The sequence below is a fragment of the Pelodiscus sinensis genome, chromosome 22, assembly GCF_049634645.1.
Source record: "Pelodiscus sinensis isolate JC-2024 chromosome 22, ASM4963464v1, whole genome shotgun sequence".
Classification (NCBI taxonomy): Eukaryota; Metazoa; Chordata; order Testudines; family Trionychidae; genus Pelodiscus; species Pelodiscus sinensis.
This window is the reverse complement of record NC_134732.1, coordinates 1,081,767-1,109,656: the sequence shown is the minus strand read 5'-3', so window position 1 is coordinate 1,109,656 and position 27,890 is coordinate 1,081,767. Positions and strand designations below refer to the sequence as shown.

Below are 27,890 nucleotides of genomic sequence, written 5' to 3'. Positions count from 1 at the left end.
TCACTTGCACAGTGTGGAGTTTTCCTTTTGTAATTCAAAAGGAGAGTGGCTCATGTAATAGCAACAGTGATCTTAGCTGCAGATTATGGGTTTTGCTGTATATGGAAGAATGAATCGCTGATTTGCAATGTAAATATGGTATCCTTATCCACTAGGTTTCAAGTTTATACATATTCCCATGAAATTGTGTGTGTTACAAATGCCCTGCATACAAAACCCCAGCCCTCAATGCATATGTCACAGTTTTATTCGAGTGCCTTCTCCTGTTAACATACAACTGGATTTTTTTGCATTTTGCAACAAGCAGTGCTACATTCCGCACATAATACTCTTCTGTACTAGCACTAAGAGTGAAAATACACAGCTGTGTGCAATGCCGATGAAGGGAATACATTTTTGCACATTTCTAGTGCTTACATATTCACATCTGTTCCAGTCAGGTGTGTGCGTGCCAGGAGCTTTTGCCCATAGCAGCCTCCGTTGGGTTGACTAGGGTCCCCTAGGAGAGGCGCCTGCATGGTGCGCACTATATGACCCTGTCAGCATGGCCCCCCCTTCAGTTCCTTCTTACTGTCCGTGGCGGTGCTGGCGCCCCAATCGCTGGTGCTCCCTTAGCTGTCCTAGTTCTGTCTGAGTTTGTTCCGTTGGGATAGTTTCCCCTCCACCCGCCTCGAATGTGCCGGAAGCCTGGGAGTTGAAGGCTTGCACTGACTGCTGTGAGCAACCTCCCCCCTTCCCCCCCCCCCACGGTGGCTTGGGGAACTGTCAGTCAGAGCCCTGCAGGATTTGCCAGGCAGTCCAGCCTCGTGCTGAAAAGGAGAGTTGCCTGGCGTTGCTCCTGATGGAGCCTCACTAAGTCCTGCAGCACCGGACCACTCAGGCTCCTCAGCCCAGAGCACCCCCCGGGGGTGGGAGGTGGTGCGAAGGGAGGACTTGACAAGAGCCCCAGCACAAAGTCTCCGGCACCACCCCCGGGGAGAGCCACGTCACTGCTCCTCCCCTGAGTGCCAACCGGGAGGCACAGAGGAGTTGAGGGGCTGTTCCTCACACAAGGCCACTAAGCTGCTTACTGGCCAAAGAGCCAATAGGCAGGCAGCTGCTGCAGACCAGGCAGGAACAGGGTTGACTCCAGCCCCACAAGCTGCAAGCAGCTGGCTCCCTGCCGGGGCAAGAGCTTATCAAGGTGCTCGACCCATCAACACCAGATACGTTCAGAGTGGCCAGGGACCTAATAGAACTCACGGCACCACCGGTCCCATCAAGCAACCACAAGCCTCCAGTGCCGTCCAGACAAGTGCAGTCCAGGTGAAGCGCTCCTCTTCCGGGGCCCGGCACCGATCCAGCTCCCGTTCCACGGCACCATTCCCCAAGGCACGCAGCCCCGGCAGGCAGCCCACCACTTTCCCTGGCATCTCCACCTCTCCAGGTCTCCCAGTTATGGCCCCAGTAAGGGAGCTCCCCTTTCAGTAGTGTGACTGGCATGGTTTACAACATTCATGACTAATTAAAGCATTTCTGAACGTGCCTTGTTGTGTTGCCTAGGTGCCTCCTGCTCCACGGAGCCGCACAGCAACATGGACGCTTTGCGGCACTGTTAGGGTTCAGGCTGTGTTGTAACGAGGGGCTCTTTCTCCATCGCTTTCAGGATGTTCACATCCGGTTTGTGATCTCGGGTTTGCTTCATGTGTACCAGCGGAAGATCGACTCCGAGGAGGAGACCTGTCTCTTCATCACCCATCCAGGGGAAATAGTAGGCCAGCTAGCTGTCCTGACAGGGGAGCCTCTCATTTTCACCATCAAGGCCAATCGAGACTGCACGTTCCTGTCCATTTCCAAATCCCATTTCTATGAGTGAGTCTCCCCTTAGCGTGGTGCTGGCTTTCCGTCTTCATGCTCACCTAGAAAGCCCAGTTATTTTGGGTGTGCGTCAGCGGTGGAGGGGGTGGGGACGATGTGTGAGTGGTTAGTGCACATTGTGCAGCAAACCATATGGTTGGGGGTAGGGATTTAGGCAGTGCCATACTGGGTTGGGTCACGGTGTGACGGGGGTGGTCACAGAAGACTCCTTGGGGTTGCTTCCTGGTGTGCTGATAAAGCCACTGACACTCGTCATCTTGCTCTCTGGGGCTTCTCAGCACCTTGTTCTGCTCCGCCCCCCAGCTGAGGCACGTTTCTCCCCCGAGGCACATTTCTAAGCCCAGTGTATAGAAATAGGTGGCCCAGGGCGCTGGGCAGTGGGTTCAGTCCCTCTCACTGATCCTTGGGGGCAGGGAGATGCTGCCTGGTACCAGCACTACTGATGCCTCGGTGTGCCTGGGGGTTAGCATAGGAGAGGCTCTGGCTGATGGTATCAACTCCCCCACACGAACATGCGAAGTGCAGGGTAGAAGGTGCGGCTCTCTTGATGGGCAGTGTAATTGAGTGGTCACCAGAGCCCCCTTGAGGGGGCGGGCAGGCTCTGAACACCGTGCCACAGTCTCTTTGCCAGTAAGTCTCAGCGTGGAGTCTAGTGGTGGATGAATGAGAGAGGAGCAGAAATTCTCTGCCAGCCGCGCTGGGCATGAACGTGCTGCTGGGACACAAGTAGCTGGCCCACCCTCCATAGCTGACTTGCCGACACAGGCCTCTGGAGGAGCAGGCATCGGGCTCACTGGCTTCCTGATGTCTGTGCGGGCGCCTAGTGGCAGGGATTCTGGGGAGAGAAGAAATGGGCCTTACGGCACTTGGGTGAGTGCCTCTGTCCTGCTAGTGCTCCCTTCCTGCCCCTCAGCTGTGGGCTAAGCCTGGGGCTGGGCACCCACTCACTGCGCAGCGGAAATAGGGGGTTTGAGTGGGCACGTCTGCAAGAGAACCGCTGTGCCCGCCGTGCTGGTGTTGGTAGCGAGAGCTCTCACGTTTTCGCATCCCGGGGTGTGGGAATGTGGCTCTTGGCATCGCCGCCCTGAGGTGATGCTCTCGGCAGCTTCATGGCGCCGCCACCTGCCCCCTCAAAACACGTCTCCCCTTTCCGAGGCGAGGGGCCAGCTTCAGGCTGAGGGGCCCCCAGTGTCTCTGGGGACAGTGCTATTGCAAGTGCTGCGGAGCTTGCTCCAAAGCAGCCTCCTGCACAGGAGCCGAGGTGAAGAGTTTGTGCCGTGTAGAGAAGCCCTCTAAAGAGCGAGGCTCCTGGAGCATTTCACAGGGTGTCTGGGTGAAGGAGGCCGGTGCAGAAAGCACCATGGGAAATGGGTCGTGGCACCCGGGAGCAGTAGTTGCCTGGATTGTCATGTTGTGAGCCCTGCCCTGCCCAGGCAGTGACTGGTTTGCTCTGTGTGCTTCTATCTGAGTGAGGGGTTGTGGTGGCTTTGTGCTTGTTCTCTTCTAGGATAATGCGGGTGCAACCCAGTGTAGTGCTGGGGGTGGCCCACAGTGTCGTGAAGAGGATGTCCTCGTTTGTGAGGCAGATTGACTTCGCCTTGGACTGGATGGAAGTGGAGGCTGGACGAGCTGTTTACAGGTGAGATGTAAGCAGCATGGCCCCTGTTGTAAGCCCTAGTACTCCTGCTGGAAGACTATCAAAGGCTTCCAAGTAATTGAGTGCTCTGCCTACCTTTGATTAGTGAGCGGGGGGACGAAATCCCTGAGTGCTGCTTCAGTTTAAATTCGGTGGTGCCTTTCTGAAGTAGCAGAACTGCTAACGCAAGCCAGGACAATACCAGTGTGTACAGACCGCGTTTGTCTGCCAGCAAAGCCTTCTGCAGCATGCAGAGGACAAGAGCTCCTCTCTACCTCAGGGCGCTTGCAGCCTGAAATACACCAAAGGGAACTTGGGTTTGCATAACTGTAAATTAAAACCGACGTTCCAGCAGTGTCCTAGGCCCTGCTCCTCCTTGGGTAGCTCCAGTCGTTGTGTAGCATTAGCCACGGTAGAACTTGGAGTCAGGCCACCCACCCAAGCGGTTCGTTCTCTTCTCTCTGCACCATGGCCCCACTGCCTCGGTTCAGCTCTTTCCTGCTGGCCTGTTGGCTGTGCTGGGGAATGAGCAATCCCAGCTGTCTCCCTGCTGAAGACTGGCCAGTTGTTGATTGCATGAAATCGGGCTGGGAGGACAGAGCTCTGAGATGCAATTAATACGAAGAGCAGGGAGCCATAACTTCAGGTTTCGTTACTGCTCTTGCAATGTAAAATCTCAGCTTCAAAAAGCCCACGTGTCAAAGGGGCCGTGGATGGTCCGGGCTCGAATCTGGTTCCAGTGTCAAATGTTCAGCCCAATTTGCCTCCTCTGCTGGACGTGAGAGCTGAATGCCGAACAGCGTCTGCCATCTCTGGATGGGCAAAGGCTAGAAGGGGGCAGCTCCGCGCCACCCCACGCTCGCCCGTCCAAAGAGGAGGCTGAGGTTCGGGTCAGGCCATCCACACAAGCAGTTGCTTCTCTTCTCTCTGCACCAGAGCCCACCGCCCCCATGCAGGCACTTTCCTGGAGCCCCTTGCTTTGCGAGGGAAGGTTCCAATCCCAGCTGCTGGCTGGATGTAGTCGCAGTGGAGATAAGTTTACAAGTTGCCTTTGACAAATCTGCGGCCAGGTTGTTGGTTTTTTAATTGTTCAGTAAACGTTTTTCTCCTCTCTGCTGAGAGCAGAGCTCCCAAGCATTGCGCAGAGCTGATGAATTGGTTTTTGGATGCATTTGCTGAGTACAGATGCCTCGCTAATTCTTGGTGTGAATTGTTCTCTCCCAGGCAGGGTGACAAATCGGACTGTACGTACATTGTGCTGAATGGTCGACTTCGTTCTGTCATCAGGATGGATGATGGGAAAAAACAATTGACTGGGGAATATGGGCGAGGAGACCTAATCGGGGTGGTAAGAACCAGCTTCAGAATCTACTTGCTGCACTTTACAGAAAACTCTGGCGCTTTAACCAAAACAAATGAGTTAATGGGTCAGGTCTTGGCTTGGGAAAGTGAGGTTGTCAGCCCTTTGAAAGGGCTGTGGCAGGAGAGTGCAGCTTCGACTGTTCAGACTCTTCCATTGCTGCTGTTCTCCTGGGGTTTGGACATTGAGAGGGGTGTGGTGTGTGCCCTGTGTGGATTTTTCACACGGTGTCCTTTGGAGCTGAGCACGCCGCTTTGATAGCATATGTCCACATCAGACAACTTTCTCCCCACCTGCCTCTGTCCATTGCTTGCTCTCGGTCCCCATGTTAAAATCTGAAAAGGGCATCCAGCTTTACACCGGCAGTGCAGGCACTTGCCTGTCTTAAACTTCAATCCAGGGGACCTCTGAAATGCTGAGGTGTCCGTTCAAACCTCCTCCAGCTTGTTCTGGCTGTGAAGGCTAGATGTGCTACTGCAATATACCATCAGGAGCGGTGTCAGTCGGAACTCCCTCGAGACCTAGGACAATCAAACGGTAGAACTAGTGTGAAATAAAACGCTGTAATAAGGTATAAAAGCAACGGTGGCAGCCTGCAGACAAACAGGTTAATGAAAATGACCTAGTGGGCGTTGGAACTACAGGTGGGGAACTCTTGATAGGACAAGACCCAACGAGCTTAAATTGCAGCAAGGGAGGTTTAGGTTGGACGTTAGGAAAAACTTCCTACCTGTCAGGGTGGTGAAACACTGGAATAAGTTGCCCAGGGAGGTTGTGGAATCTCCATCGCTGGAGATATTGAAGAGCAGGTTAGACAGACACCTGTCAGGCCTGGTCTAGATGGTGCTTGGTCCTGCCTTGAGGGCAGGGCCTGGATCTGATGAACTCTTGAAGTCCCTCCCAGTTCTAATATTCTATCAATATCAGGGAAGCCTTGGCCTTCCGTCTGGATAAGACAAAGTTCTTCCGAGAGATCTATATGCGTCTTGCTAGCAGATAGAGCAAAAGAATCTGCAATCTCTAATGGTAGGCTTTCCAAGTGGCGATCAGGCTGCGTTAACACTTGCTATGACTCTTGCAGTATTCAATCGCCTTCAGATCTATGAGCTTGTTCTACAAGGACCCTTGCCGCTTCTCTGGCCTTCCTCAAGGGCATGCCCGCTACTGAAATCTGGATGGACAGCTCTATGTATGTCCCTGAACACAGCTGTAAGCCCCAACTCTGCTTCTGATCTGTATTGTCTCAGCTGGGCTTGACTCCAAAGCCACCTCTGCCTTAAGAGGTGCTGTTCCATAGTCCCCTAGATCGGAGCGCCCCTAGGGACACAGAAGAAGAAGAAAGGGTTAGTCGTTTCCTGCAGTAACACTGGGATTCTAGCTGTATCCCCTGTGGTGCTCCACAGCCACCCTTCTTCTCCTTGGCTTGGAGTTCTCCCTTGTGGAGCCGTCCACGATTTGCCTGTTCGGTGCTTCAGAAACAAGGGCATGTGGCACAAGCCTGACAGGCCGGGGGAGTCAAATAGACCCTGCTATGAGAAATCTCGGCTCAAGTTTGCTAGTGCATCTAGAATGGAGGCTCTTGGAACACATCTTGAAAAAACAGTGGGGGGGGGGGGGGGCGAGCATTTCTTTCTGTAGCTCACTAAACGAGCGCCATTTCCCAAGCTGGTTCCTAAAATCAGGCTTGCGGAAGGGCTGAATTTCTAGTAGGTCTGTCCCCGGGATGGCTGCCACCGAACCCCAGCTCCAGGCATGTGCTGTTGTGTCCAGTCAAAAAAATAACCCCCGTTCTCTGGGAAAGAGACACAGCACTCTTAAATCAAGCTTCTCCCCAGGCTTCTGGGCAGTTCCTTGCCTTCTCTTTGTCTTGTCTTGGAGCTGCAGCCACAGGGTACCTTCCTTGAGACCCAGGCACCCACTGCAGGAGCTACGCCACTTCCGGGGCCTCTCTCGCCAGGGCTGTCTGGGGTTTTCGCCCAGTCACCTGCTAGTGGCCCTTTAAAGCAGGTGGGTTCACACTTCTAACTAGCTGGTTTGGGCTTGCCTGCTGCAGTCCAGAGACCACCCACCCGCCCTGTAACAAGGTCTTGTAGAAGTTGATCAGAGTCCAGCACATTTGAAAATCCGCGCCACTTACCTCGGCTCCCCAGTACCAACCTCAGGATTTCCCTGTCGGATGCAGCCTCTGAAAATCTTGGTCAGAATCCAGAAGATTTCAGGCTTTCGGACTTCTTTTAGTAATGAAAAGGTGAACGTGCTTCAAGTCCAGGACAGTTCTGCAGATTGTTTTCTAGCACATGACTGTCCATGGAAGAGGAACCCAGTTCTTACTACCCCCCACAAAAGAGGGAATAAAATACCTTTTAAGTAAACCATATGGCAAAACTTGCATTTTTTTGTAGCTTTAATCTCATTAACCAGACTGAGAGCCTCTAATTAATTACGGCGGAGATTAAATTAAAACAGCAAAGCTAGATCTGCCATTGTGAATTCATTTTACACTCTAAACATTATGAACAACCTAGTCTGTCTTAAGTCTTGTAGTATTTAATGATGCAGTTCAACTCATAAATATTTATGCAGTAAAGTGAAGAAATGTTCAAGACCAATTATAAGAGTGATTATTAAATAGATTCTGGTTCCTTTGGAGATTGAGAATAAATTCCTTTTCATTTTCTAAAAGTTAATATAGGCAATCTCTAATCTCCGTGCAATCCTGAAAAGAAAAGCTGGTGTGTGTTTTCTCTCCAAGCTTTCGTTCTTTACCAGAAGCCACGTTGTTTCAAGCATGTTTCCTGGGACAAACGTTACAAATCAGATGCGCGTTAGAACTGCACTTGGCAGGAATGCGATGGCAGCTCTTGCTTGGTGCCTCGGCGAGCAAACTGATGTTTTCTGATGTGAAAAAGTGGGAATGTTGCCAGTTAACGTCACGTAATTTTGAGTCCCTATTAGCCCCCCCCCCATTGGGGCCCTGGAAAGGGCACATGGGCCAGTGAACGCGTGAAAGGCCCTTTTAGGGCAGCGTCCACACATGGGAATGGAAGAGGTTGGTGCCTAAAAGGTGGCCCCTGTGGGTGTGAGCAGAGTAATGGCCAAGTGGTCCCGAGATCTCTTCCCATTTCTGCCACGGCTTGCTTTGTAGTGCAGCTCTCTGCTTGCCTGCTGGCAGCGCAGGCGCTCTGTGAAGCTGGTAAATGTCACTATCCCCTCTTTACGGGGCAGTCAGACTCAGGCAAACTGAAGCAGCCTGTTCAAGTTTGCATAGCAAATGCGTGTCGGGACTAGGGCCCTGATTCCCAGGTCTGTCTCCTGAAGGGGGCACTGAGTTGTAATAAAGCCCCAGACTCGTGCAGCTGTTGGTACCTGTGAATAGGTATGCGCACAAGGGTAACGGCTCACAGCCAAAATTGCCGGCTTAGGGTTCACGGTATGGCTGAGATGCTGGGACGCTGGTGAAATGAAAGCTGCCTGTCTGGGCGTCAGAAGGCTTGCGAGGGAGCCGAAAGGGCCATGTCTGCTGTTGTAATCGGCTTGTGTTCAGTTTCACACGGGCTTTGTGGTAGGACGTGGCAGGGTGGGGCGCTCTGACAGCAGTGCCTTAGCGGTGTGTCGTGTAAGAGATGCAGCAGCATCCCGCGCTAGAAAAATAATTGACATTCTATTTCTGTACTTAGTGGCTCCTGTGTGGTCCACAGGGGGCTATTTAAATCCTGCAGCTGCGAAGTGCTTGTGAGGAAGCGCCCTCCTGAAACACTGGCCGACGGGTCTCTGCTTCTCACTGACACTGCTGGCCGAGCTATACGAGCAGCAGGAAAGAGAATAAAATGCCCCCAGTAATCCTGCTCCTTAGATCTCCTCCCCTTTTCTGTTTAAACAGGCTTCCCCTGCCGGGACTGGCAAAATTGTTGTTTTCAGTGAAACAGAGTTGAGCTTTTTGTCCCATCTATCCCAGTAGTTTTGTGCCACAAGAGACCATGTGTTCCCAAGTTGTTAGTCAGTAGATGCGTCAAGTTCATGTCACCTGAAGAAGTGGGTTGTGCCCACGAAAGCTCATGAGACTATGGATCTATATTGGTTCATCTCGAAGGTGCCACAGAACTACTCATTTTTCAAGTTGCTAGTGCACTGGGCAGCCTATTCTACTTAATAGTGATAGAAATGTAGCCTGAGGAAATGGGTCTGGCCCAAGAAAGCTCATCACCTAATAAACCATCTTGTTAGTCTTTAAAGTGCTACATAGTCCTGTTATTCTACTTAAGTAGATGCCAGCAAAAATTGGTGGGAGGGAGAGGGGAAGGCCAGAGATGGCTAAAGCTGATTCCAGTGGACAAGTGGTTCTGTTCTGCTTTGTTGCATTTTTATTTGGGCAGTGCTCTAAGATTGACCTTTGAGCTCTTAGCTGTATTTGTTTCTCTCTGGCAGGTGGAAGCATTAACCCATCAGCCTAGAGCCACAACAGTACACGCAGTCCGAGATTCTGAGCTGGCCAAGCTCCCGGAGGGAGCACTGACATCTATCAAACGCAAATTCCCACAGGTAAGGCAAGTGGCATTCTTCTCTCTGCTGCCTCTCCAAGGGCCACAAGCTACTGGCCTCCCCCGTAAAGCAAAGAGCTGCATCCGTGTGCAGACTGAGCTCTCCAGTCCTGGGAGCGGTAAAGGATGTTCGTTGAGGGGTTATCTCTAAGACGAGGGTTGACGTGCCGCTGAGTGGAGGTGCTGATGACTGGAAAGCATAAATGTTGTGGAAACAAGACATGCCTCGTTTCAGAAGATAAACTAGCGAGGGGGGTTTCTTGCATAATGCAGGTTATTTCTAATGGGATGTGAAGAAAATCAAGTCATGTACTGGTGACTGTGATGGTGAGATACGAGCTATCTGCTCATTGGCCGGTGCAAGAGTTTCCCCTGTTGTTAATTTCTGATGCATTGTCCAGGCTGTATTAAACATCCCAAACGTAAGGAGATGCCTCACTTCCTTTAGGACGGGGTCTCCAACCTTCTTGAGCACAAGATCACTTTTTTAATTTAAGTGCGATCCAAGATCTACCTCAAACCCACACACAGTTGCTCCGCCTCCTTCCTGCCCCTTCTCTGAGGCCCTGCCCGTGCTCACTCCATCCTCCCTCCCTCCCTCCCTCCTTCACTTTCAGCAGTCCGGGGCAGAGGGTTGGGGTTCAGGCTCTGGTCTTGGATTAAGGGATTTGGAGTGAGAGAGGGGCTCTGAGCTGAGCCTGGGGCAGGCAGTTGGGGTGCCAGAAGGGGGTTCTAGGTGCTGGCTCTGGGGAGGGCATTTGGATGCTGGGGTGCAGGAGAGGGGTCGTGACTGGGGTGGAGTTTTGGGATGTGGGCACTAGCTGGGCCTGCTTATCTCAAGTGGCTCCTGGGTGGGGGTGCAGTGGGGCTAAGGAAGTGTCACCCCTGTCCTGGCCCTACACCACTCCCTAAAGCAGCCAGCAAACTCCCTTCCAAGTCCTGCTGTGCTCCCTCTCTGCTCTGTGGAGACAGGATACACGGTGGGAGAGGAGGGGAACCCTGGACATCAGCGCCCCCCTCTCCCTCCTCTGCACTGCGCAGAACAGCAGGAGGCTCCTGAGGGGACAGCTCCAAGGCAAAGGGCTGTCTCGGGGGTGTGCAGCTGAAGTGCTGGGCTCGAAAACCTCTTGGCCAAACCAGTCAGGATCACCTGTCAGGGGCTTCAAGATCTCCCAGTAGATCCTGTCCTGGATCAGTGAATACTGTGCACAGAGGTGGTCTCCTCACCTCAAAAAAGATATTTTGGCCTTGGAAAGGGTTCAGAAAAGGGCAACTAAAATGATTAGGGGTTTGGAACAGGTCCCATATGAGGAGAGGTTAAAGCGACTGGGACTTTTCAGTTTAGAAAAGAGGAGACTGAGGGGGGATATGATAGAGGTCTGTAAAAGCATGAGTGGTGTGGAGAGAGCCGATAAAGAAAAGTTATTTATTAGTTCCCTAAATAGAAGAACTAGAGGACACCAAATGAAATTAATGGGGAGCAGGTTTAAAACTAATAAAAGAAAGTTCTTCTTCATACAGCGTGTAGTCAACCTGTGGAACTCCTTGCCAGAGGAGGCTGTGAAGGCTAGGACTATAATAGAGTTTAAAGAGAAGCTAGATAATTTCATGGAGGTTAGGTCCATAAAAGGCTATTAGCCAGGGGATAAAATGGTATCCTTGGCCTCTGTTTGTCAGAGGCTGGAGAGGGATGGCAGGAGACAAATCGCTTGATCCTTGTCTTCGGTCCACCCTCTCTGGGGCACCTGGTGCTGGCCACTGTTGGCAAACAGGCTACTGGGCTAGATGGACCTTTGGTCTGACCCCGTATGGCCGTCCTTATGATCCTGATCTAGTTGGTGAGCACTGCTTTAGGAAATGATTCCCCAGCTGAGCAGCTCTTCTGTTAGGGTGTCCTTCCTGATTTAAACTCCAGCTGTCCTTATTTCGCTGCTTTGCTCGGAGCAATTCCTCTAGAGCACTCTCCTTTGTTCCCCCTTGCCTTTGCATTTACCCCTCATCATGGCCCTTTCCTGCAAATCCTTCTCCAGCTCCCTGATCATTCTGTACCTCGACCCTGAATTTCCCTCCAATGTAATATCTGTCTGAAGCAATATCCAGAATCAGACTCTATTCCGAGGGCAAAGTCATCCCTCATGAAGACGTGTTGTTTCCCTGGTCCCCACACTCAGAGAAGTTGTATGTTTTGTCTTAATTACGGTGTTTCTAATTTTTCAGCCTTTTTGGAATAGAATGCTTCTTCCCATTGCATCAGACTCCATTTGAAGGTCCTTGACTATTCACATACAAAATAGAACAATGGCAATGCATTAACTGCATGCTGTATGGGAGCTCAGTGGCCCAAATTCTTATACCCTTATGTTGGATATTGGACTCCAGGAAAGAAGACCTTATGAGGAGAGGCTGAGGGATTGGGGCTTGTTTAGTCTGCAGAAGAGAAGAAAGGGAGGGAGGGATTTGAGAGCAGCCTTCGCCTACCTGAAGGGGGTTCCAAAGAGGATGGAGAGAGGCTGTTCTCAGTGGAGACGGACGGCAGAACAAGGAGCAATGGTCTCGAGTTGCAGAGGGAGAGGTCTAAGTTGGATATTAAGAAAAACTCTTTCTCTAGGAGCGGGCCAAGCACTGGGATGGGTGCCCTAGGGAGGGGGTGGAATCTCCATCCCTAGAGGTTTTCAAGGCTCAGCTTGACAAAACCATCTGGGATGGTTTAGATGGGGCTGGTCTGGCTTTGGGCAGGGGGCTGGACTCTGACTCCTGAGGTCTCTGCCAGCCCTCGGATTCTATGACTCTGTCAAGTCCGTGGGATTTCTCATAAGTAAAGTGCTGCCTTTTATTCGTGCTGAGACTTGGACTCTGGCCCAATATATTTTCTATGCAGATTTGAGACATGGAATGAACTCCTCCAGTAGTGATTGTGGCTGCTGCTCTTGGTGTGTGTGACATTTGTAATGTACCTGGGAGCAGAGCAGAGGTGATAATCAGTCTAGGCTGGAGGCCATTGGCTCCATTGATATTGAATGGAAGTCTGTTCTACAGCCACTGCCATCCCTTTGAAACGTGACTGCTCAGTTCTCTCTGCTTCTGCAGACCCAGGTTGTGCTTGAACTGCCACTTTCACTGCCAAAACTGCAGTTCAGGGGCATTAAACACCCCCTCAGCGAGACGTTTCAGTGCGGAAATGCATCCGTATAGACAGGGCTTTGTTGCTGAGAGCACCCCCGTCTGAAGCATGACTGCCTGCCCACGTCACAGTGCGCCCCGCTCGAAGGTGCCAGCTCTGGGGTGGGAGTACCCGGGGATGAATTAGTGAATGCAGAGCGCCCACCAGCTGCTCCTTTACCTCCCGGTACGCTGAGGTCGGCTGGTGTTGTGGCTGTATGCAATAGAGTGGGACAGGCCACTGTCTTTCCTGGGCTCACTAGCCTGTGTTCTCACGAGCCATTACAATCTGTTCTGCAGGAAGCATGCACAATGGGGTCCGGTTGGGAAGAAGGGCCGGGGTTCCCTGGGATTGTCCTGGCCTCATTCCGGTTCGGCCCGATGGGCCCCAGGCAGGCCTGGTGTCGCAGGAGAGCCCCTGCGGGATTTTCCCCTTGCTGGGTCTACCCACCAGGCCTTTGCAAGGAGATGTACATTTCCCCCTGAGAGGTGTCCAGGGACTTGCATTTGTTAATGTCACGGTTCTGAGCCAAGCTCAACCATTCTTTCAGGGGAAGCCAACATCTCTAGAGTGGGGGGGGAGTTCTGAAAGACTGACTAGGGCAGGGCAGGTCCACTCCTAGTGTCAGGTGATCCTTCTATCTAAGTTGAGATTTAAGGGGGGGAGGGGCTGATTAGCAAACATTGTCACAGTGTCATTGTTCCTACACAAATATTGTTGTGTCACGTGATCGGTGTTTCTGTTTCAGGACGAGCACAATTTTTCTGGGACAATTCTGTTCATTACCCTTGGCTTGAATGTTTTAAAGTGAGGATTGCTTGTATTGTGTACTGCTTCTTAGACTAGCTTACTGCCAGTACATTGTTAACAGTGGTGGCTTCTGTATGTGGAAAGCAACTATTGGTTTGTTTTTTCTGGAAATTATCAGGGAGCAGTTTTTTAAAAAGACTTCAATGTGAGAAATTCCACTCTGATTTGTTTAGCGCCATCATCTTCTATAAATCAAGTTGTAAATTTTCCCAGCCGCCCAAGCTGTAGATGAAACAAAGAAAAGATGCCATTTCCCACAGATACCTTGTTTAGAACTGAATTCTCTTTACAGTAAAATGAATTCAGGCAATGTCACAGGTGAGTGGAGACCCAGCTGTAGCCAGCGCCCTGGCCTGCGAAGATCATGTAGAAGGCCATGGATGCTGAGAATTACAAGTTCTTTGAAACAGAACAGTGTGGAATTCTCATGGAAAGTCGAGCACGGGGACTGGACTAGCTCTAAACAAGCAGAGCAATGAAACTGAAATTACCGGGGTGGAAGGAGTGCACAGCTGTGCACTTGCGTGATAGCTGGAACAAATTCTATGTAAGAGAAGTACCGCTTAGCCCGCTGTGCTGAAAGGTGTTCAGGTCTGGAGCCGAAGCCAGCCAGCTGAGAGAGGCAGATACCCGGCTCAGGAGAGCTGGGGGTTACTCTGTGAGTGTATTAGAGGGCTTCTGTTGAAAATGTTGCCGTGCTCAAAGCACGTTGCCACGTTATAAAAGCACCTGGGTGACGCAGAACCAAAGTGGCATCAAAAGTCAGCGGGAATTGGGCCAGGGTCTATGCTAAGAGTTAGGTCAACACAAGGCAGCTCAGGTAAAATGTAACTCACGGTGACTGCATCAGCCTGACAGCTCTGTGCCCCTTCAGAGGTGTAGTGTTTGGAGGGTGTAGTCACTGCGCAGCTTACGTTACCTGTTGGCCGACAGCTAGACCCCCTCCTTTTCAGGGTTCCAGCTGTCAGTGCCCCACAGGTAAGGCAGTGCAAATGCTCCTTGTGAGGATGTGCATGCTGACAGGATCCTAGTGTGCACATGAACCACCACTACTTTGAGTGCTGTCCCTGGGGGTGTTCCACTGTAGATGTCTTTGCGCCCCTATGTTCAATCAGAGACTTTTGGTAGCAGTGCCTGGGTGGGTTGCAGGTCCTTGCCTCCCGCTGCTCCAGGCAGTGAACTGAAGGTGTGGGGCCAGCCCCCCCAGTTCCTTCTCTGTCGCACTCAGCAGCACCTCCCTACTTTGTGCTTAACTAGTTTACGGTTGTTACTTAGCTCCCTGTTAGCAGACCCTCAGCTTCCTTCTCTTTTCCTTTCTCCTTGTTACCAAACCTTTTCTTTCTCTCTTCCACCTTGAATTGCGGCTACATTCACCCTTGGGAGGGTGAAATACACCGACAGAAATGCTCGGTTTCCCAGGCTTTAATGCTGCCGTCCCTGCAAGCTCTGAACGCCTGTTTCTGGCCGAGGCGATCTGTGTGCTCGCCGTCTGGGCAGAACGCATGTTTCACGGAAGAGTCAGCGGTGCCTTGGGCTCCTGGCTGGAACAAGGCAGCCTGGAGATTTGCAGCTCAAACTCCTCCTTATGGGCAAGTCTCTGAGACCCGCATTGGAGCCTGAAGCCTGGGGTCTCCCTACCCCTCTGAGGACTCTCCTACAGAGAAGGAAATGGTGGTTCCCTGATTGCTCCTGGCCGCGAGGGAGTGAGCTGGCTATGCCCTGTCCTCTCACGCTTCCAACAGAGATGGCTGGAAATTAACAGAGTTTTCTGGGATTAGAATTCTCCCCATGGGCTTTGTATTAGCTAAGTTGGCTGCTGGGGGAGGCTGTTACAGAGCGAGTTTGGCTGCTCTGAGGAATCTCAAAGGGCTCAAGTCTCTGTCTGAGAATAGCAGCAGCTGTGACTTATATTGACATCTCAGAAGACGGAGCCCAAGTGCACATGCCTTGGTGGGAGAAAACGTTTGGCATGTTTTAAACTCTGAGCAAATCTTAGGCCAGGTCCTACCGTAGACCCAGGGCTGATGTTCTTTTATGTTTCCATGACAGCAGCATGGTGACTCATCCTATAATGGTAAGCAGCCTGCGTCTCTCTTGCAGAGCGCTGGAAAACAACTGTTCCATGGCTGTCCCAGGGTGTACGGTTTGCTGTAACTAGTACAGCAAATCACATGGTCTGGTGGTGGAAACAGCAGGCTCCTGGGTTCTGTTCACAGGTCTCCCACCAAGTCTGGGTAAATCACTAAGGGCACGGTCACAGCCCTTCCCTTGTACAGTATGTGTGTTGGTTGCAATAAATGGTGGCAGGTGTTACTTGTTCGCTAACCTCTTTGAGCTGCTCAATTGAAAGGTGCATTAAAAATGCAGAATATGGTTAACTGGTGACTCCATCGCTGTTAGTCGAGATGCATCGATTTTTTACATGCAAATTGATACTCCAGTGTGCCTGGTTCCTAAACACTCTCTGTATACACATTAGCTCCAGTCCGGGCCTAGGTCATTTCCCGTGGGAGGAGTTTTGCTGTCTAATAGGTTTCACTACAGTTGAGGCAGTTGGCAAGTTTGGGTTTAGCGGTGGAAAACCAAACTCGGTCCTTGCAAGTCTAGGAGGTGCAGTGCTGCAGCAGGGCCCGCTTGGGGCAGAGTGAGGAGGAGGCTCTGTGATACCTGTAGCAGAGTTAGTTGATGTTAATCCCAGCGGGGAGATCTCAATAAAGGAGGTGGGCAGTCAGCAGTTCGATCTTAGCCAGTGTGCGCTAACAGATACTCTTCTGTTGGATCAATTGTCTCTGCTGAGCAAGGTTCAGAGACTGAGAACACCAATGGAAAAGTTAACTTACTAAAGTCAGTCTCCTTAGGTCACTGCTAGTATGAGCAGGGCCCTACCAAATACCTGGTCCCTTTTGGTCAATTTCACACCCATAGGATTTGAACCATCATAAAAGTCATGATTTTTAAATCTGAAATGTCGTGGTGTCGTAGCTGTGGGGCTCCTGACCCAAAAGAAGGTCTGGAGGGCCAGCAAGATCAATGGGGGACAGGTTGGTAATATTGCCTCCCTTGATTCTGTGCTGCTACCACTCTCCAGCCACCCAGGTAGCACACAAGCCAGGGTGGCGATACCACAGACTCCCTACAATAACCCTGCAGCTCTTCCCGCACCCTCGGCTGGATTGGAACCCACAGCTTGAGAAATGCTGGTCTCCCGGTGAGAGCTGTGCACTGCAGTGTAAAGGGACACACAGGACCAGGTTCCACAGGGGAGAGCAGATTTCATGGTCTGTGATGCATTTTTCACAGCCATGAATTTGGTAGGGCCCCAAGTATGATTGACACAGCGGCTTGGGGAAGACTTCAAAGAATGTGATGGTCTGGGCTTGGTGAGAGAGGGGCTTGAGTAGCAGGTCATAAAACCTCTGGATTGGCTGGGATGTTCATGGCACTTCTCTCTTGGCATGCACACACACGTGGAAGTGCTGCCTGGAGCTGAGCACTGGTTTGATATTCTGTAACACTCAGCGGAATGCAGGGGCCCATACTCCGCACGGGGGCTGTGGGAAACTCTCCCAGTGGGGGGCAGAGCTGGAAGCCCCATTACTTGGGACACTGAAAACTAGATTGAACCAAATGTTAGAAGATGTGCACTTTGGAACAGACCTACCCTGGCAGAGCGGTGGGAACAGAGGGTTAAATGGGCCTCTTCCATCTCTGACTTCTGTCTGTAATATATGCCAGTATTTCCATTATAGTCTCTATGGACTGTTTGCTTTGACTGTCCCTAATGCTGGAGGTAGGACACACATGCTTCCGCACAACTTAGTTTTCTGATACATTGTCCCTGTCTGGAGTTTGGTCGTTGTTCTCAGTTCTGACTCTAGTAATTGACGCTGTGTTGGAGATGCCTGAGTTTTTCTCCAAATGTTTTTTATAGTTCACGTTTGTTGGAATTATGAGATTCCATGAACTATGCAGACTTAATCAGTGGTAATGGCTGCCTGGAATAAAATTGCTTTAGATAAGATTTATAGAACAACACTAATTGCCAAGCCGCGATGCTTTATAAGGCTTTCCACTTAAAGGTTAAATCTGGAAGCGATAACACGTGGGAGAAATTTGTTTGATTGTTTCAAGTTATTGACTTTTATGGCTTGGAAGGAGGGGGAAAGGAAGTCATTTATTCTTTCTGCTAATACAAGAACTAGGGGTCACCAAATGAAATTAACAGGTAGAAGGTTTTTTTAAAAAAAGGAAGTATTTCTTCAAACAACACTTAGTCAACCTGTGGAACTCCTTGCCAGAGGATGTTGTGAAGACCAGGATTTTAACAGGGTTCAAAGAAGAACTATGTAAATTCATGGAAGATAGGTCCATCAATGGCTTCAGAGGGTTAGCTGTGTTAGTCTGTAATAGAAAAAACTTAAAACACAACAAATAGTCCTGCAGCACCTTAGAGACTAACAAAAAATGTATATGGTAACATGAACTTTGGTGGGCACAACCCACTTTTTCAGATGAAAGAAGTGATACCATCTATGTGTTTTGTTAGTCTCTAAGATGCTGAAGGACTTTTTGTTGTATTTTAAGTTTTTTCCATCAATGGCTATTAGAGATGGTGTCTCTTGCTACTTTGTCAGAAGTTGGTATTGGGTGACACGGGCGGGATCACTTGATGATTTCTGTTCATTCCCTCTGGGGCACGTGGCATTGGCTGCTGTCAGAAGACAGGATACTGGGCTAGATGGACCTTTGGTCTGACCCAGAATGGTGGCTGTTTTGTTTTTCTTATGTTCTCATGTCTTGGCAGGACCAACCGCAGTCCAGGGTTACAAGAAAAGCAAGACTATTCATAGATCTTTGTCCCAAGTACCGGGACATTAAGTTTCTCGAGTATTGCTAATGGCCCCCATTTAGCATGTCAAGATTAGTAAACCGATTTATGCTTCATATTTTTAGCTTGAGATACAGGAACATAAATAGAATATATACACTTAGCAGATTATAACTTTTCACGTATGTGTTGCAATATGTATTTTGCATAAAGCATCTTCTAGTTGTGCATATGTGTATTAATAAGCATATTTCCATAAAGAATATGGTGTGCAAAGTCACAATGACAGACTCTTTCCAGAAAAGTTGATTTTAGTAGCAGAACAGGTTGCAAATCACCTTTTTTGTTGTTGTTTGTTTTTAAAGTCTTAAGGGTTAATATAAAATGAAAATGACACGGGTATGCAAGAATAATGAACTTTCACTATACCACAGAGTGGAAGTAATTGCTTCCTCTGGAAAAGATGTGCTTTATAAAACCCTTAGCAATTCTTAACAATCTTCTGTTTAAACTCTTCTCTTAAATCTTTGCATTGCCTGTTTGAATATTTTGTTTTAATGCACTCGGCCTGAAATGTTCATGTTTTCCACCTGCCAGGTTGTGACTAGACTGATCCATTTGCTGGGTGAGAAGATTCTTGGAAGTCTTCAGCAAGGGGGTAAGAAACAATTCCTGGGTCATTTGCTTTATTTACAGTGTTCAGAAAAGCTACCGAAGAGCCACATTCAGCTCTCGGTTTTAGAGAGACGTTTTCCAAGATAGTTTGCTGAATTCAGTGCGGGTACTGCTGGATTTATGCCAGTAAATTTGAGAACGCAGAATTCCAGTTGCAGATACAAATTTGCCATTAATTATTCCACTTAGCCAGGAACATAAGGGCATTACAATTTCACAATGAATGTACGTACAGAATGTATATGCATGGGTAGGATAAAAGGGATGGAGGAACGAAATGAAATGTAATTGATCCCACTGTGAAATCTGCTTCTAGTAACTGTTGAGAGGGGGTTTGCAGAATGAGGGAGTAATACTGCATCCAGGAACCTTGCACAGAATCACATCCCACTGAACAGAATCTGCATGCGGGACAACGTGATAAATCTGTAGTTTGTGTCTCTGGCTGACTTGCCTAATAGCAAATATTCAGAACTAGACTTACCTGGCATTGCTTGGGTACTTAATTCAATTCAATTTGCTTTTTGGAAAATGAAATGAAAATGTCCAGGTTCCATTTCAATCAGTGCTCTGGGGCGGGGCTGGGGAGGAGGGGTTCAGAATGCAGGCTGCCCTGGGGAGAGAGGACAACCCCAGCCCTCTCTCGCTGCAGCAGCTTGGGGCCAGATGAGATGTGCCTCTCCATGGCTGCTACAGCTCCAGCAGGCACAGCTGTGAGAGGGGTGCATTTCCCCTGTCTGGGGCAGGTTCAGGTTGTTCTCCCTTCTGTACTCCCCCGCCAGAGTGAGGAATGCAGCAAACAGTGCACTTCCCCTCACTCCCTGATGAAGCGTTACAGCTGGCAATGTCCCCGTACCAATTGGGCTTCAGCCCTCCCTAAAGGGCAGCTGGGGGGTGGGAAGCTCAGAGCTGGGGCAGTCCTGGAAGGGAGGCGGGGGAGTGACCCCCAGCCAGCCCCTTTCACCTGCCTGGTGATTCTGACTCTTTTCTGTATGGTTTTCTGAGAAGCAATCCCATTCCAGGCACATCCCATTGTCCTGGCAGGACCGTCCCGTACCCTGCTTTAAGTTCTAAGAGGAAGCTGTTTGCTGATCGGTGATCCTAGCTCTCCCGGGTTTGGGGGGTACAGTGAGGACGGACAGACACACGGTAGATTTAAGTGTTATGCCGAGAAATGTGCCAACTGTCATGGCTGAATTAGTTCAGATCACTAATTGGGTTGATGGTTAGTAGATGGGAGGAAATTGCCTCTGCTGCTTGTTCTGCCTGGGCGGTAACATTAAACCAATTGAACAGACAGTTATTGGCTGTTTCCTGCCTCACCATTGTCTGAGGCAAACGGAGCAAAAGTAACAACTGGTTTGAAAGGTCTTAGGCCCTTTTATGCCTCTAATTGTAAGTGAAGCCGGCGAGGCTGGAAGCCCCCTCAGCCAAGCGCAGTTATGGCTGTCCCACTGGCGGGGAAAGGACGTTCCACTCTCACAGCCATGTCAGCATGGCTCCCGTTGCCGGGGACTGCACCCCCTTTGTGGGGGGGGAAGCACTGGGCTGGGTTCCCTAGAGGTGTTTAAGTCCCGGCTTGACAGAGCCCTGGCTGGGGTGATTGAGCTGGGGTAGATCCTGCTTTGGGCAGGGGGCTGGACTCGATGCCAGAGCCTAGGCAGCATTGGTGGCCTACTTCAGAAATTGGCAGATCTCGACGATTGGCATGGCGACTGTGAGGTACATTCCTTTAACCATCGTGAAATGATCTAGGAAAACAGGAGAAATGGTCAGAGGTAGATGGGATGAAATTCAGTAAGGACAAAGGCAAAGTGTGCCACGTGGGAAGGAACAAATCAGTTGCACATGAACAAAATGGGAAGCGACTGTCTAGGAAGGAGTCCTGCAGAAAGGGATCTAGGGGTCAGAGTGGACCACAAGCTAAGTATAGTCAACAGTGTGAGGCTCTTGCAAAAAAAGCAAACTTCATTCTGGGATGTATTAGCAGGAGTGTTGTGAGCAAGAGGCAAGAAGCCATTCTTCCCCTCTACTCTGCATTGATTAGGCCTCTGCTGGAGTTTTGTGTCCTGTTCTGGGTGCCACATTTCAGGAAAGATGTGGACAAATGGAGAAAATCCTGTTAAGAGCAACAAAAATGGTTAAAGTTCTAGAAACATGACCTCTGAGGGAGAATTGGAAGAATTGGGTTTGTTTAGTCTGGAAAAGAGAAGGCTGAGAGGGAACATAACAGTTTTCAAGGATCTAAAAGGGTGTCATAAAGAGGAGAGTGAAAAATTATTCTCCTTAACCTCTGAGGACAGGACAAGAAGCAATGGGCTTAAATTGCAGCAAGGGAGGTTTAGGTTGGACATTAGGAAAACTGTCCTGTCAGGGTGGTGATGAAGCATCGGAATAAATTGCCTAGGGGGATTGTGGAATCTCCATCATTGGAGATATTTAAGACACCTGTCAGGGTTGATCTCTAGATGATGCTTGGTCCTGCCATGAGCACTGGGGACTGGACTTGACCTCTTGAGGGGTCCCTTCCAGTTCTATGAAATGTCATGCGCTTGACAGGGCAGCCATGGCAGTGCCAAGCGTGGATGGGCAGTGCTGCAATTGTTGCTTCCCTGATGATCTGTGAGGCTTCAGTCCCACCATGCGTGGACGGTGCTGCTGGCCAGCCCTCTAGCGAGATGCACACTGACAGACCTGGCGAGGACGACGGGTCCTTAACTGATGACTGTCGTGGCTCCTCAGGATGTAGTCTGTCCGGTCCCGTGACCCAGCCTGCATCCCTGTCCTGAGTGCTCCGCAAGTGTGGGCTTTGAGCTGTGATGCAGCTGACCAAGGGATGTCCCTGTTCTGAAATGTAACCTCCCCTTCTATCCTGTGGCTTTTTGGCTTTGGCTTGTTGATGTGTATATTGGGTCTGACACTTGGTCTAGCTGCTGTACGGGATGTACTCAGTACAAAATAGATCTAAATCACAGGAGAGATTTTCTCCCTCTGCCTGAGCTGTATTTAAGCAACATTTGCCAACCAAACTCAGCTGTTCAGGAAAGTTCCCATTAGATGCTGGCATGCTGTGCTATGCAGCACAGTGCCCTTGTACCTAGGCCACGGCTCATCACGGGCACACACCTCACCTGGCTGAACAGGTTTCTTGTACTAAACACTTCAAGGGCTGGGCCGCTGGTTTGGAGCTGTGGTAGGTGTCCCTTTGTAAATGGCTGGCAGCAAGCGCCGGTCGTTTGGTTGGTAGCTTCCAGTTCCTGTCTTTGGTAAGCAGCCACCTGCCCCCATGCGGCCCGGCTGTTGCTCTTGGTGAAGTTGGACGCTGCATGCATTGCAGTGTCTTTCAGCTCGGGCAGTGTCTCTTCTTCGCCCAGGGGTTGCTTCCAAAGCCTGGTCCCCCTCGGGCTCTGAGTGCTCTGGTCTTCTGTAGCTTCTGGTTAGACCAGAAAGGTGAATTCCCAGGACTTGTCACCCCCAGAATTTGTCCTGGTTCATTGCAAAGGGCCGAACTGCCTGCGCCTGTCACATCGATTTGTTCGTTATTTTCATCAGCTGAATGCTGGTTCCCTTCCCCCCCCCGTATTTTGAAGACTAATATTTTCTATGGGAGTCACGCCCCAGGAATGCCTGGCCGCAGTGTACTTCCAGTAACATGCAGGACAGATGCTCCCAGCATAGACTTCCTTGGCGTCAGGAAATCTTGCATTTACACACAGCCCAAGGTGCCCTAGCCTCAGCTGTGCAAATGCCAGCAGGGCCCTGGAGCGTTCCCCTCCTGGGGTGGGTGACACCCATTGTCTCCAGGTAGGGGAGCTGCACCGCTAGAGGAGGAGACTCCCCGGATGACCCCTTCACGCCTGACAAGGAATCTAGACCCCATTACTGTTGGCATGGACCTACGTGAGCTCCAGGCAAGCACTGTCCTATGTGTCCACCCTTCTGCCTCCCAGCCTCTCTCCCCAGTGGGCCTCTTGGGAGATGTAGCTAGCAGAGAAAACAACCTCAGCTGTCCTGTAGGCCCCTTGTGCCCCCCGTCTAGAGTAGAATCGTGCGCAATCGTGCGCAATCCTTGGCATAAATGGCCACTGCTGCGTGTCTCCTGGAGCCAGGCATTCAGTAGCTGTTTCCCAGCATCCTGACAGCTGAAGAGGAGACCTGGTGCCAAGAGGGCAGCAGCTTTCTGGTGGCTAATTCAATATTGGTTTTTGGCAGGTCATCCCCTTGGGCTGCATACCAGTGGCAGCAAATGGGATGCTGGAAACTCGGCCAGCAACCTCTCCACCGTAGCAATCATGCCAGTGTCTGAAGAGGTGCCACTTACGGCCTTCACTTTGGAACTCAAACACGCGCTCAGCGCTATTGGTAAGAGCTCGTCGCTGTGAATTGTAACGTCCAGCAGAGCCTCGGCGAGGCTGTCTGCCGCTGTGTCTGGCGAAGCAGGGTGCTGCTGGACGTGGAAGGGAAACTGCACAGCAAGGGCACAGGGAGGCATTTTATTATTGTAAAATCCTGTTGTCGTGAAAGTCTTTTCCCATGATTTAAAAACTGTAATTATTGCTTCTTTTAATTAAACCTTTCTCTCCCGCGTTTAATGCAATTGGACGAACTCCAGGGTACAGGGCAAGCCCTCTGATTCCTGAGGGGCAGGAGAACTCAGCCAGCAACATGCAGTAGCTGTTGAGGTCACAGGGGTGCTTCAAGCAGGGAGCTGCTGTTCTGAACAAGAGTGTCCTTCAGAGGGCCGGAGGCGTAGGCGTGTCTCCGTTCTTGGTCACGGGGCTCGGGAAGGTGTAGAGGTGCTCTTCAGCCTACGTTGGTTTCTCTCCTTGTTTTCTAGTGGGGGGGCTTGTTCCTTCTCAGTTCTGGGGGATCAGGAAAAGTTAAGCTAGGAACAGTGGGCATTGGGGCCAAGTGACACCGTGGCTCCCAGCCTGCTTTGGGGAGTTGCCGTTGGCCTTCCTGCAACGCGTGCCCCTCTGCAGGCTATTTCTGCGGAGGAAGCCGCAACGCGAGGGAAGCGCAAAGGTTCTTCGAGTGATCGCTCATGTCCATTCCAATTAGGTGTGTGCGTGCCGTGTGCACGGATCTCGGAGCTTTTCCCTCAGCAGTACCCTTAGGGCCAGCAGGGAGCCCCTTGGAGCAGCGCCAATATAACAGCGCATATATACCCCTGCTGGCCCCTCCGCCCCTCGGTTCCTTCTTCCCGCCCGCACAGCAGTTGGAGCGTTAGACTTTTAGTCTTCCCTTAGCTAGTTGTTAGTCACTGTGTGTGTGAATAGTGTTTATTTCAGTAGTTACCCTGTGAATAGTTGGACTATAGTTATCTTCCCCCTCCCCGGCTGGGGAGGGGATGCCAGGACCGCAAGGTTTTAAACCCTGCCAGTCCTGCCTCAAACCTATGCCTTGCGGAGATCCCCACGTCTCCTGCTTAAAGTGCCTTGGAGAAGCGCATTGTACCCAAACCTGCAAGATCTGCAGGGGGTTTAAACCGAGGACAAGGCGAGAGAGGGACTCTCGCTTGAAGAGATTATTAATGGAGTCCTCCCTGCAGCCTCCGGCACCGGCGGACAGTCAGTCGGCGCACGGTGCCGCTTCTGCGGAGTGGGAAGCTCCCTCTGCACCGACCAAGGTGAAGGCTAAGCACTCCAGGCACTGGTCGCAGTCTCCCTCAGGGAAGGGATCTAAGGACCGGAGGGGCCGATCCCCTCACAAAATGAGCCGCAAGGTGCGCCCTAAGGAGGGGCACTCAGCTACTAAGTCCCATGGCCAGTCATGGCAAGACGGGGACCAGACCGAGGCCATACTGGCGCTAGGGACAGAAAGAACCCTGCAGGATATGCAGCCCTCCGCCCCGGAGACCTTTCATGTTGTAAGGGACCTGATAGCCTTAACGGCTGCGGACGTTCCAGGGTTCCCCCTCCCGGCACCACAGGTCCCTTTGTCACCAGCACAATTGGCATGGCGATGTCCCCCAGTGACTCTGAGCACAACGGAGATGGCATCGGTGCCAATTTCGCAGACTGTGAACCTGTTGCAGGCGCCGACGTTGACTTTAGCCCCTCCGGGGCTCCCAGTGCCTCCACGTTCGGCAACAGCAACAGCTGTCTCGGCGCGTACAGCGCCGGATTCGACACCTCCCTTGCAGACGCCCCGAAGGGTGGCAGTGGCACCGGGCGTTGAAACGCCTCCGGTGCAGGCAACGGCACCGCTGCTGGGAGCGTTCCCAGCGCCTGGAGTGCCCCCAGGACAAGTGCAGGCGCATGCGCGTGAAGTAGCCCCGGTGCAGGCATCGGCAGCGGGGTTTGCAACGCTCCAGCTGCGGTCAGCCGCGGAGGACACAAGGCAGAGCAGTCTGTGGGAAAGAGGAGCGCTTTGCTGCTCACCTGAGGGATGGTTCTGAGGCTGCCGTGTTCCGGGAGCCCCCGTTGCAAGGGCAGAGTGGCAGCCGCCTTCACCCACTTACAGCATCACTACGTGAACTCACCCAAAGTGCCCCCTCCCCTCCCCGGGCCTGGCCACACGGCGTCCTGGGAGAACGGGCTTGTCGCCAAAGGTAAACAAGGTCCTGGCATTCGGTGCCATCGGCTCCTCCGCTCGCCTGCTGACCCTTCTCCTCTCCCTCGTTGGCACTCTCCTCCATGGTGCTGTCCGGGGAGCCTCTTGGGAGGAACCCACAGCCTGGGTCAGACCCCTCTACAATCCCATGCTGACCCAGACTGTCAGTTTGCCCCCTTTGCCTTCTGGCTTACCTGCCTCCGCTCCTTTGTTTCCACGCAGCACTGCTGGGCATCCCTGGCATGTCCTTTTGCCATGTGCCCTGTGCCACTTGGCAGAGAGATCAGCGTTCCTTTGGCTGCGTCATCGTTCTGCCTGAGCTGGGTCCTTTCCTCCCCCCGTGCTGAGGCCCAGGATCTCCTGCACGTTCGCTCCATGCTGGGGCTCCTTTGCAGCCCCAAGCATTCGCGGTCAGGTGTGTGGCCTGCTCTGAGGTCTGCTCACCACGCTGGTGGCACAGGAAGTGAAATGCAAATTTTCCTGGGCCTCTGGAGAGCAGCGGAGTTGAATGTCCTGGCCAGCGTGGTCACCACAGGGCACCCTGGGACACCTCCCCAAGGCCAAGAACATCAACTTGCATCTGCACTGCCCTCAAGTCAGCCATGCCAGGTCACGTTTCTCATTTCTCTTTGAGAAGCAGGAGTCCCGAAATCGACTTTCTCGGCCCTGAAAGCTGACAGAACCGGCTTGGTGTGGACTCGTTTTTAAAAGTCGAACCAATGTGGTTAAGTTTGACCTAAATTCCTATGTGGACCAGGCCTCTGGCTGGAGGGAGGTTACGGCAGAGTTTTCTCACAGATTGGCCGTGGGACACAAGTCTTCTCATCGTTTTAATGGCCTTGCCACGCTAGGCGGGAGTGCCTTTGTGAGATGCAGCTGGGTGGTATTGCTTCTGGAGGAGGCCTGGTGCATCACACAAGAAGATCTGGGTGGCTCTGGAAACTGGAGTAACAAAAACCTGAGGGTTGCAGCTGAGCCCTGCCTGAGCCGTGGCCTGAGAATCACTGTCCGCGCGTGGTCCCTTCGGATCCTGAAGGAGGGCGCATGCGCGTTACGTTTTGGGAGGGCAGCGTGAGTGTGCTCTTTGCGCTGACCAGTGTGTCAGCCTGCCGGCAGGCATCCTGCACAACGCTGATTTGTGTTTTCGTAGGTCCTGCTTTGCTGCTCACCAGTGAGAATATCCGACAGCGGCTGGGCTCTGCTGCACTGGACAGGTACTCGCCTCCCTTGGCCCACTGCTCCCCGAGCCATGCTAAGGAAGCCCCAACAGGCGCTTGTCTAGAAACCACACCTTGGGCAAGGGGAGTGTAATACCATTGGGTGAAACATACCTTCCCATCCCAAAAGAATCAGGCCCACTAACCTTTTAAAATAGAGCGAAGTTGGTTTTTAACCTTCTTTTTCACAGACTCGTTTTTCAGTTGTCAAGTGTAAGATTTTGAAATAACTGCTTGATTTTTTCATTCATTTATAAAAACATCATGAAATGTCATGACTTTGACAGACAAATGAAATGTCTGACTCATGTTAGTCTTACCCTGTCCTGAACTGCAGATATCCACGTCCACAGATGCAGATACTTATGGATATAAAGCAGATATCAGCAAATTTACAAGGCTCGAAATACAAAATTTGTATCCATATCTGCAAAACATGAGTTGCAGTTGTCTACATTCATATCCAGGGATATGGATACCCACGGAAGTAATTCTTCTGCTCTACTCTGCACTGATTAGGCCTCAGTTGGAGTATTGTGTCCAGTTCTGGGCACTACGTTTCAGGAAGGATGTGGAGAAATTGGAGAAGGTCCAGAGAAGAGCAACAAAAATGATTAAAGGTCTAGAAACCATGACCTATGAGGGAAGAGTGAAAGAAATGGGCTTGTTTTAGGTTAGAAAAGACTGAGAGGAGACATGATAGCAGTTTTCAAGCATCTAAAAGGATGTTACAAGGAGGAGGGAGACAAGTTGTTCTCCTTAATCTCTGATGATAGGACAAACAGCAATCGGCTTAAATTGCAGCAAGGGAGGTTTAGGTTGGACATTAGGAAAAACTTTCTGCCTGTCAGGGTGGCTAGACACTGGAATAAGTTGCCCAGGGAGGTTGTGGAATCTCCATCACTGGAGATATGTAAGAGCAGGTTGGACAGACACCTGTCAGGGATGGTCTAGATGGTGCTTGGTCCTGCCGTGAGGGCAGGGGCCTGGACTTGATGATCTCTCAAGGTCCCTTCTAGTTCTAGCATTCTGTGGGTCTGTGTCTGATTCAGCAGGTATCTGTTGTTTTGTAGTTACACATGTAACTTGGAGGATGCAGGAAGGAAAGTTTCGGCTTCATTTTTCCAGAATTCTGGTGATGATGGAGCTGAGCGGGCTTCCAGCAGTGGGTGGGGGGACAGATTCCTTCACACACACACACACACACACACACACACACACACACACACACACACACACACACACACACACACA

General features: G+C 51.1%; 1 protein-coding gene across 5 annotated transcripts in view; it reads left to right on the top strand.

Annotated features, from left to right (window-relative positions):
- Nucleotides 1–27,890, top strand: part of PNPLA7 (patatin like domain 7, lysophospholipase) — a 120,385-nt gene that overhangs the window by 51,409 nt on the left and 41,086 nt on the right. For all 5 annotated transcript variants that reach the window (XM_075906005.1, XM_075906007.1, XM_075906006.1 and 2 more), the window contains 7 exons: nucleotides 1,646–1,851; nucleotides 3,365–3,496; nucleotides 4,718–4,841; nucleotides 9,279–9,392; nucleotides 18,787–18,847; nucleotides 23,077–23,226; nucleotides 26,570–26,633. In XM_075906005.1, coding sequence (XP_075762120.1) covers nucleotides 1,646–1,851; nucleotides 3,365–3,496; nucleotides 4,718–4,841; nucleotides 9,279–9,392; nucleotides 18,787–18,847; nucleotides 23,077–23,226; nucleotides 26,570–26,633 — 851 coding nt within the window. The remainder of the gene's footprint in view (nucleotides 1–1,645; nucleotides 1,852–3,364; nucleotides 3,497–4,717; nucleotides 4,842–9,278; nucleotides 9,393–18,786; nucleotides 18,848–23,076; nucleotides 23,227–26,569; nucleotides 26,634–27,890) is intronic.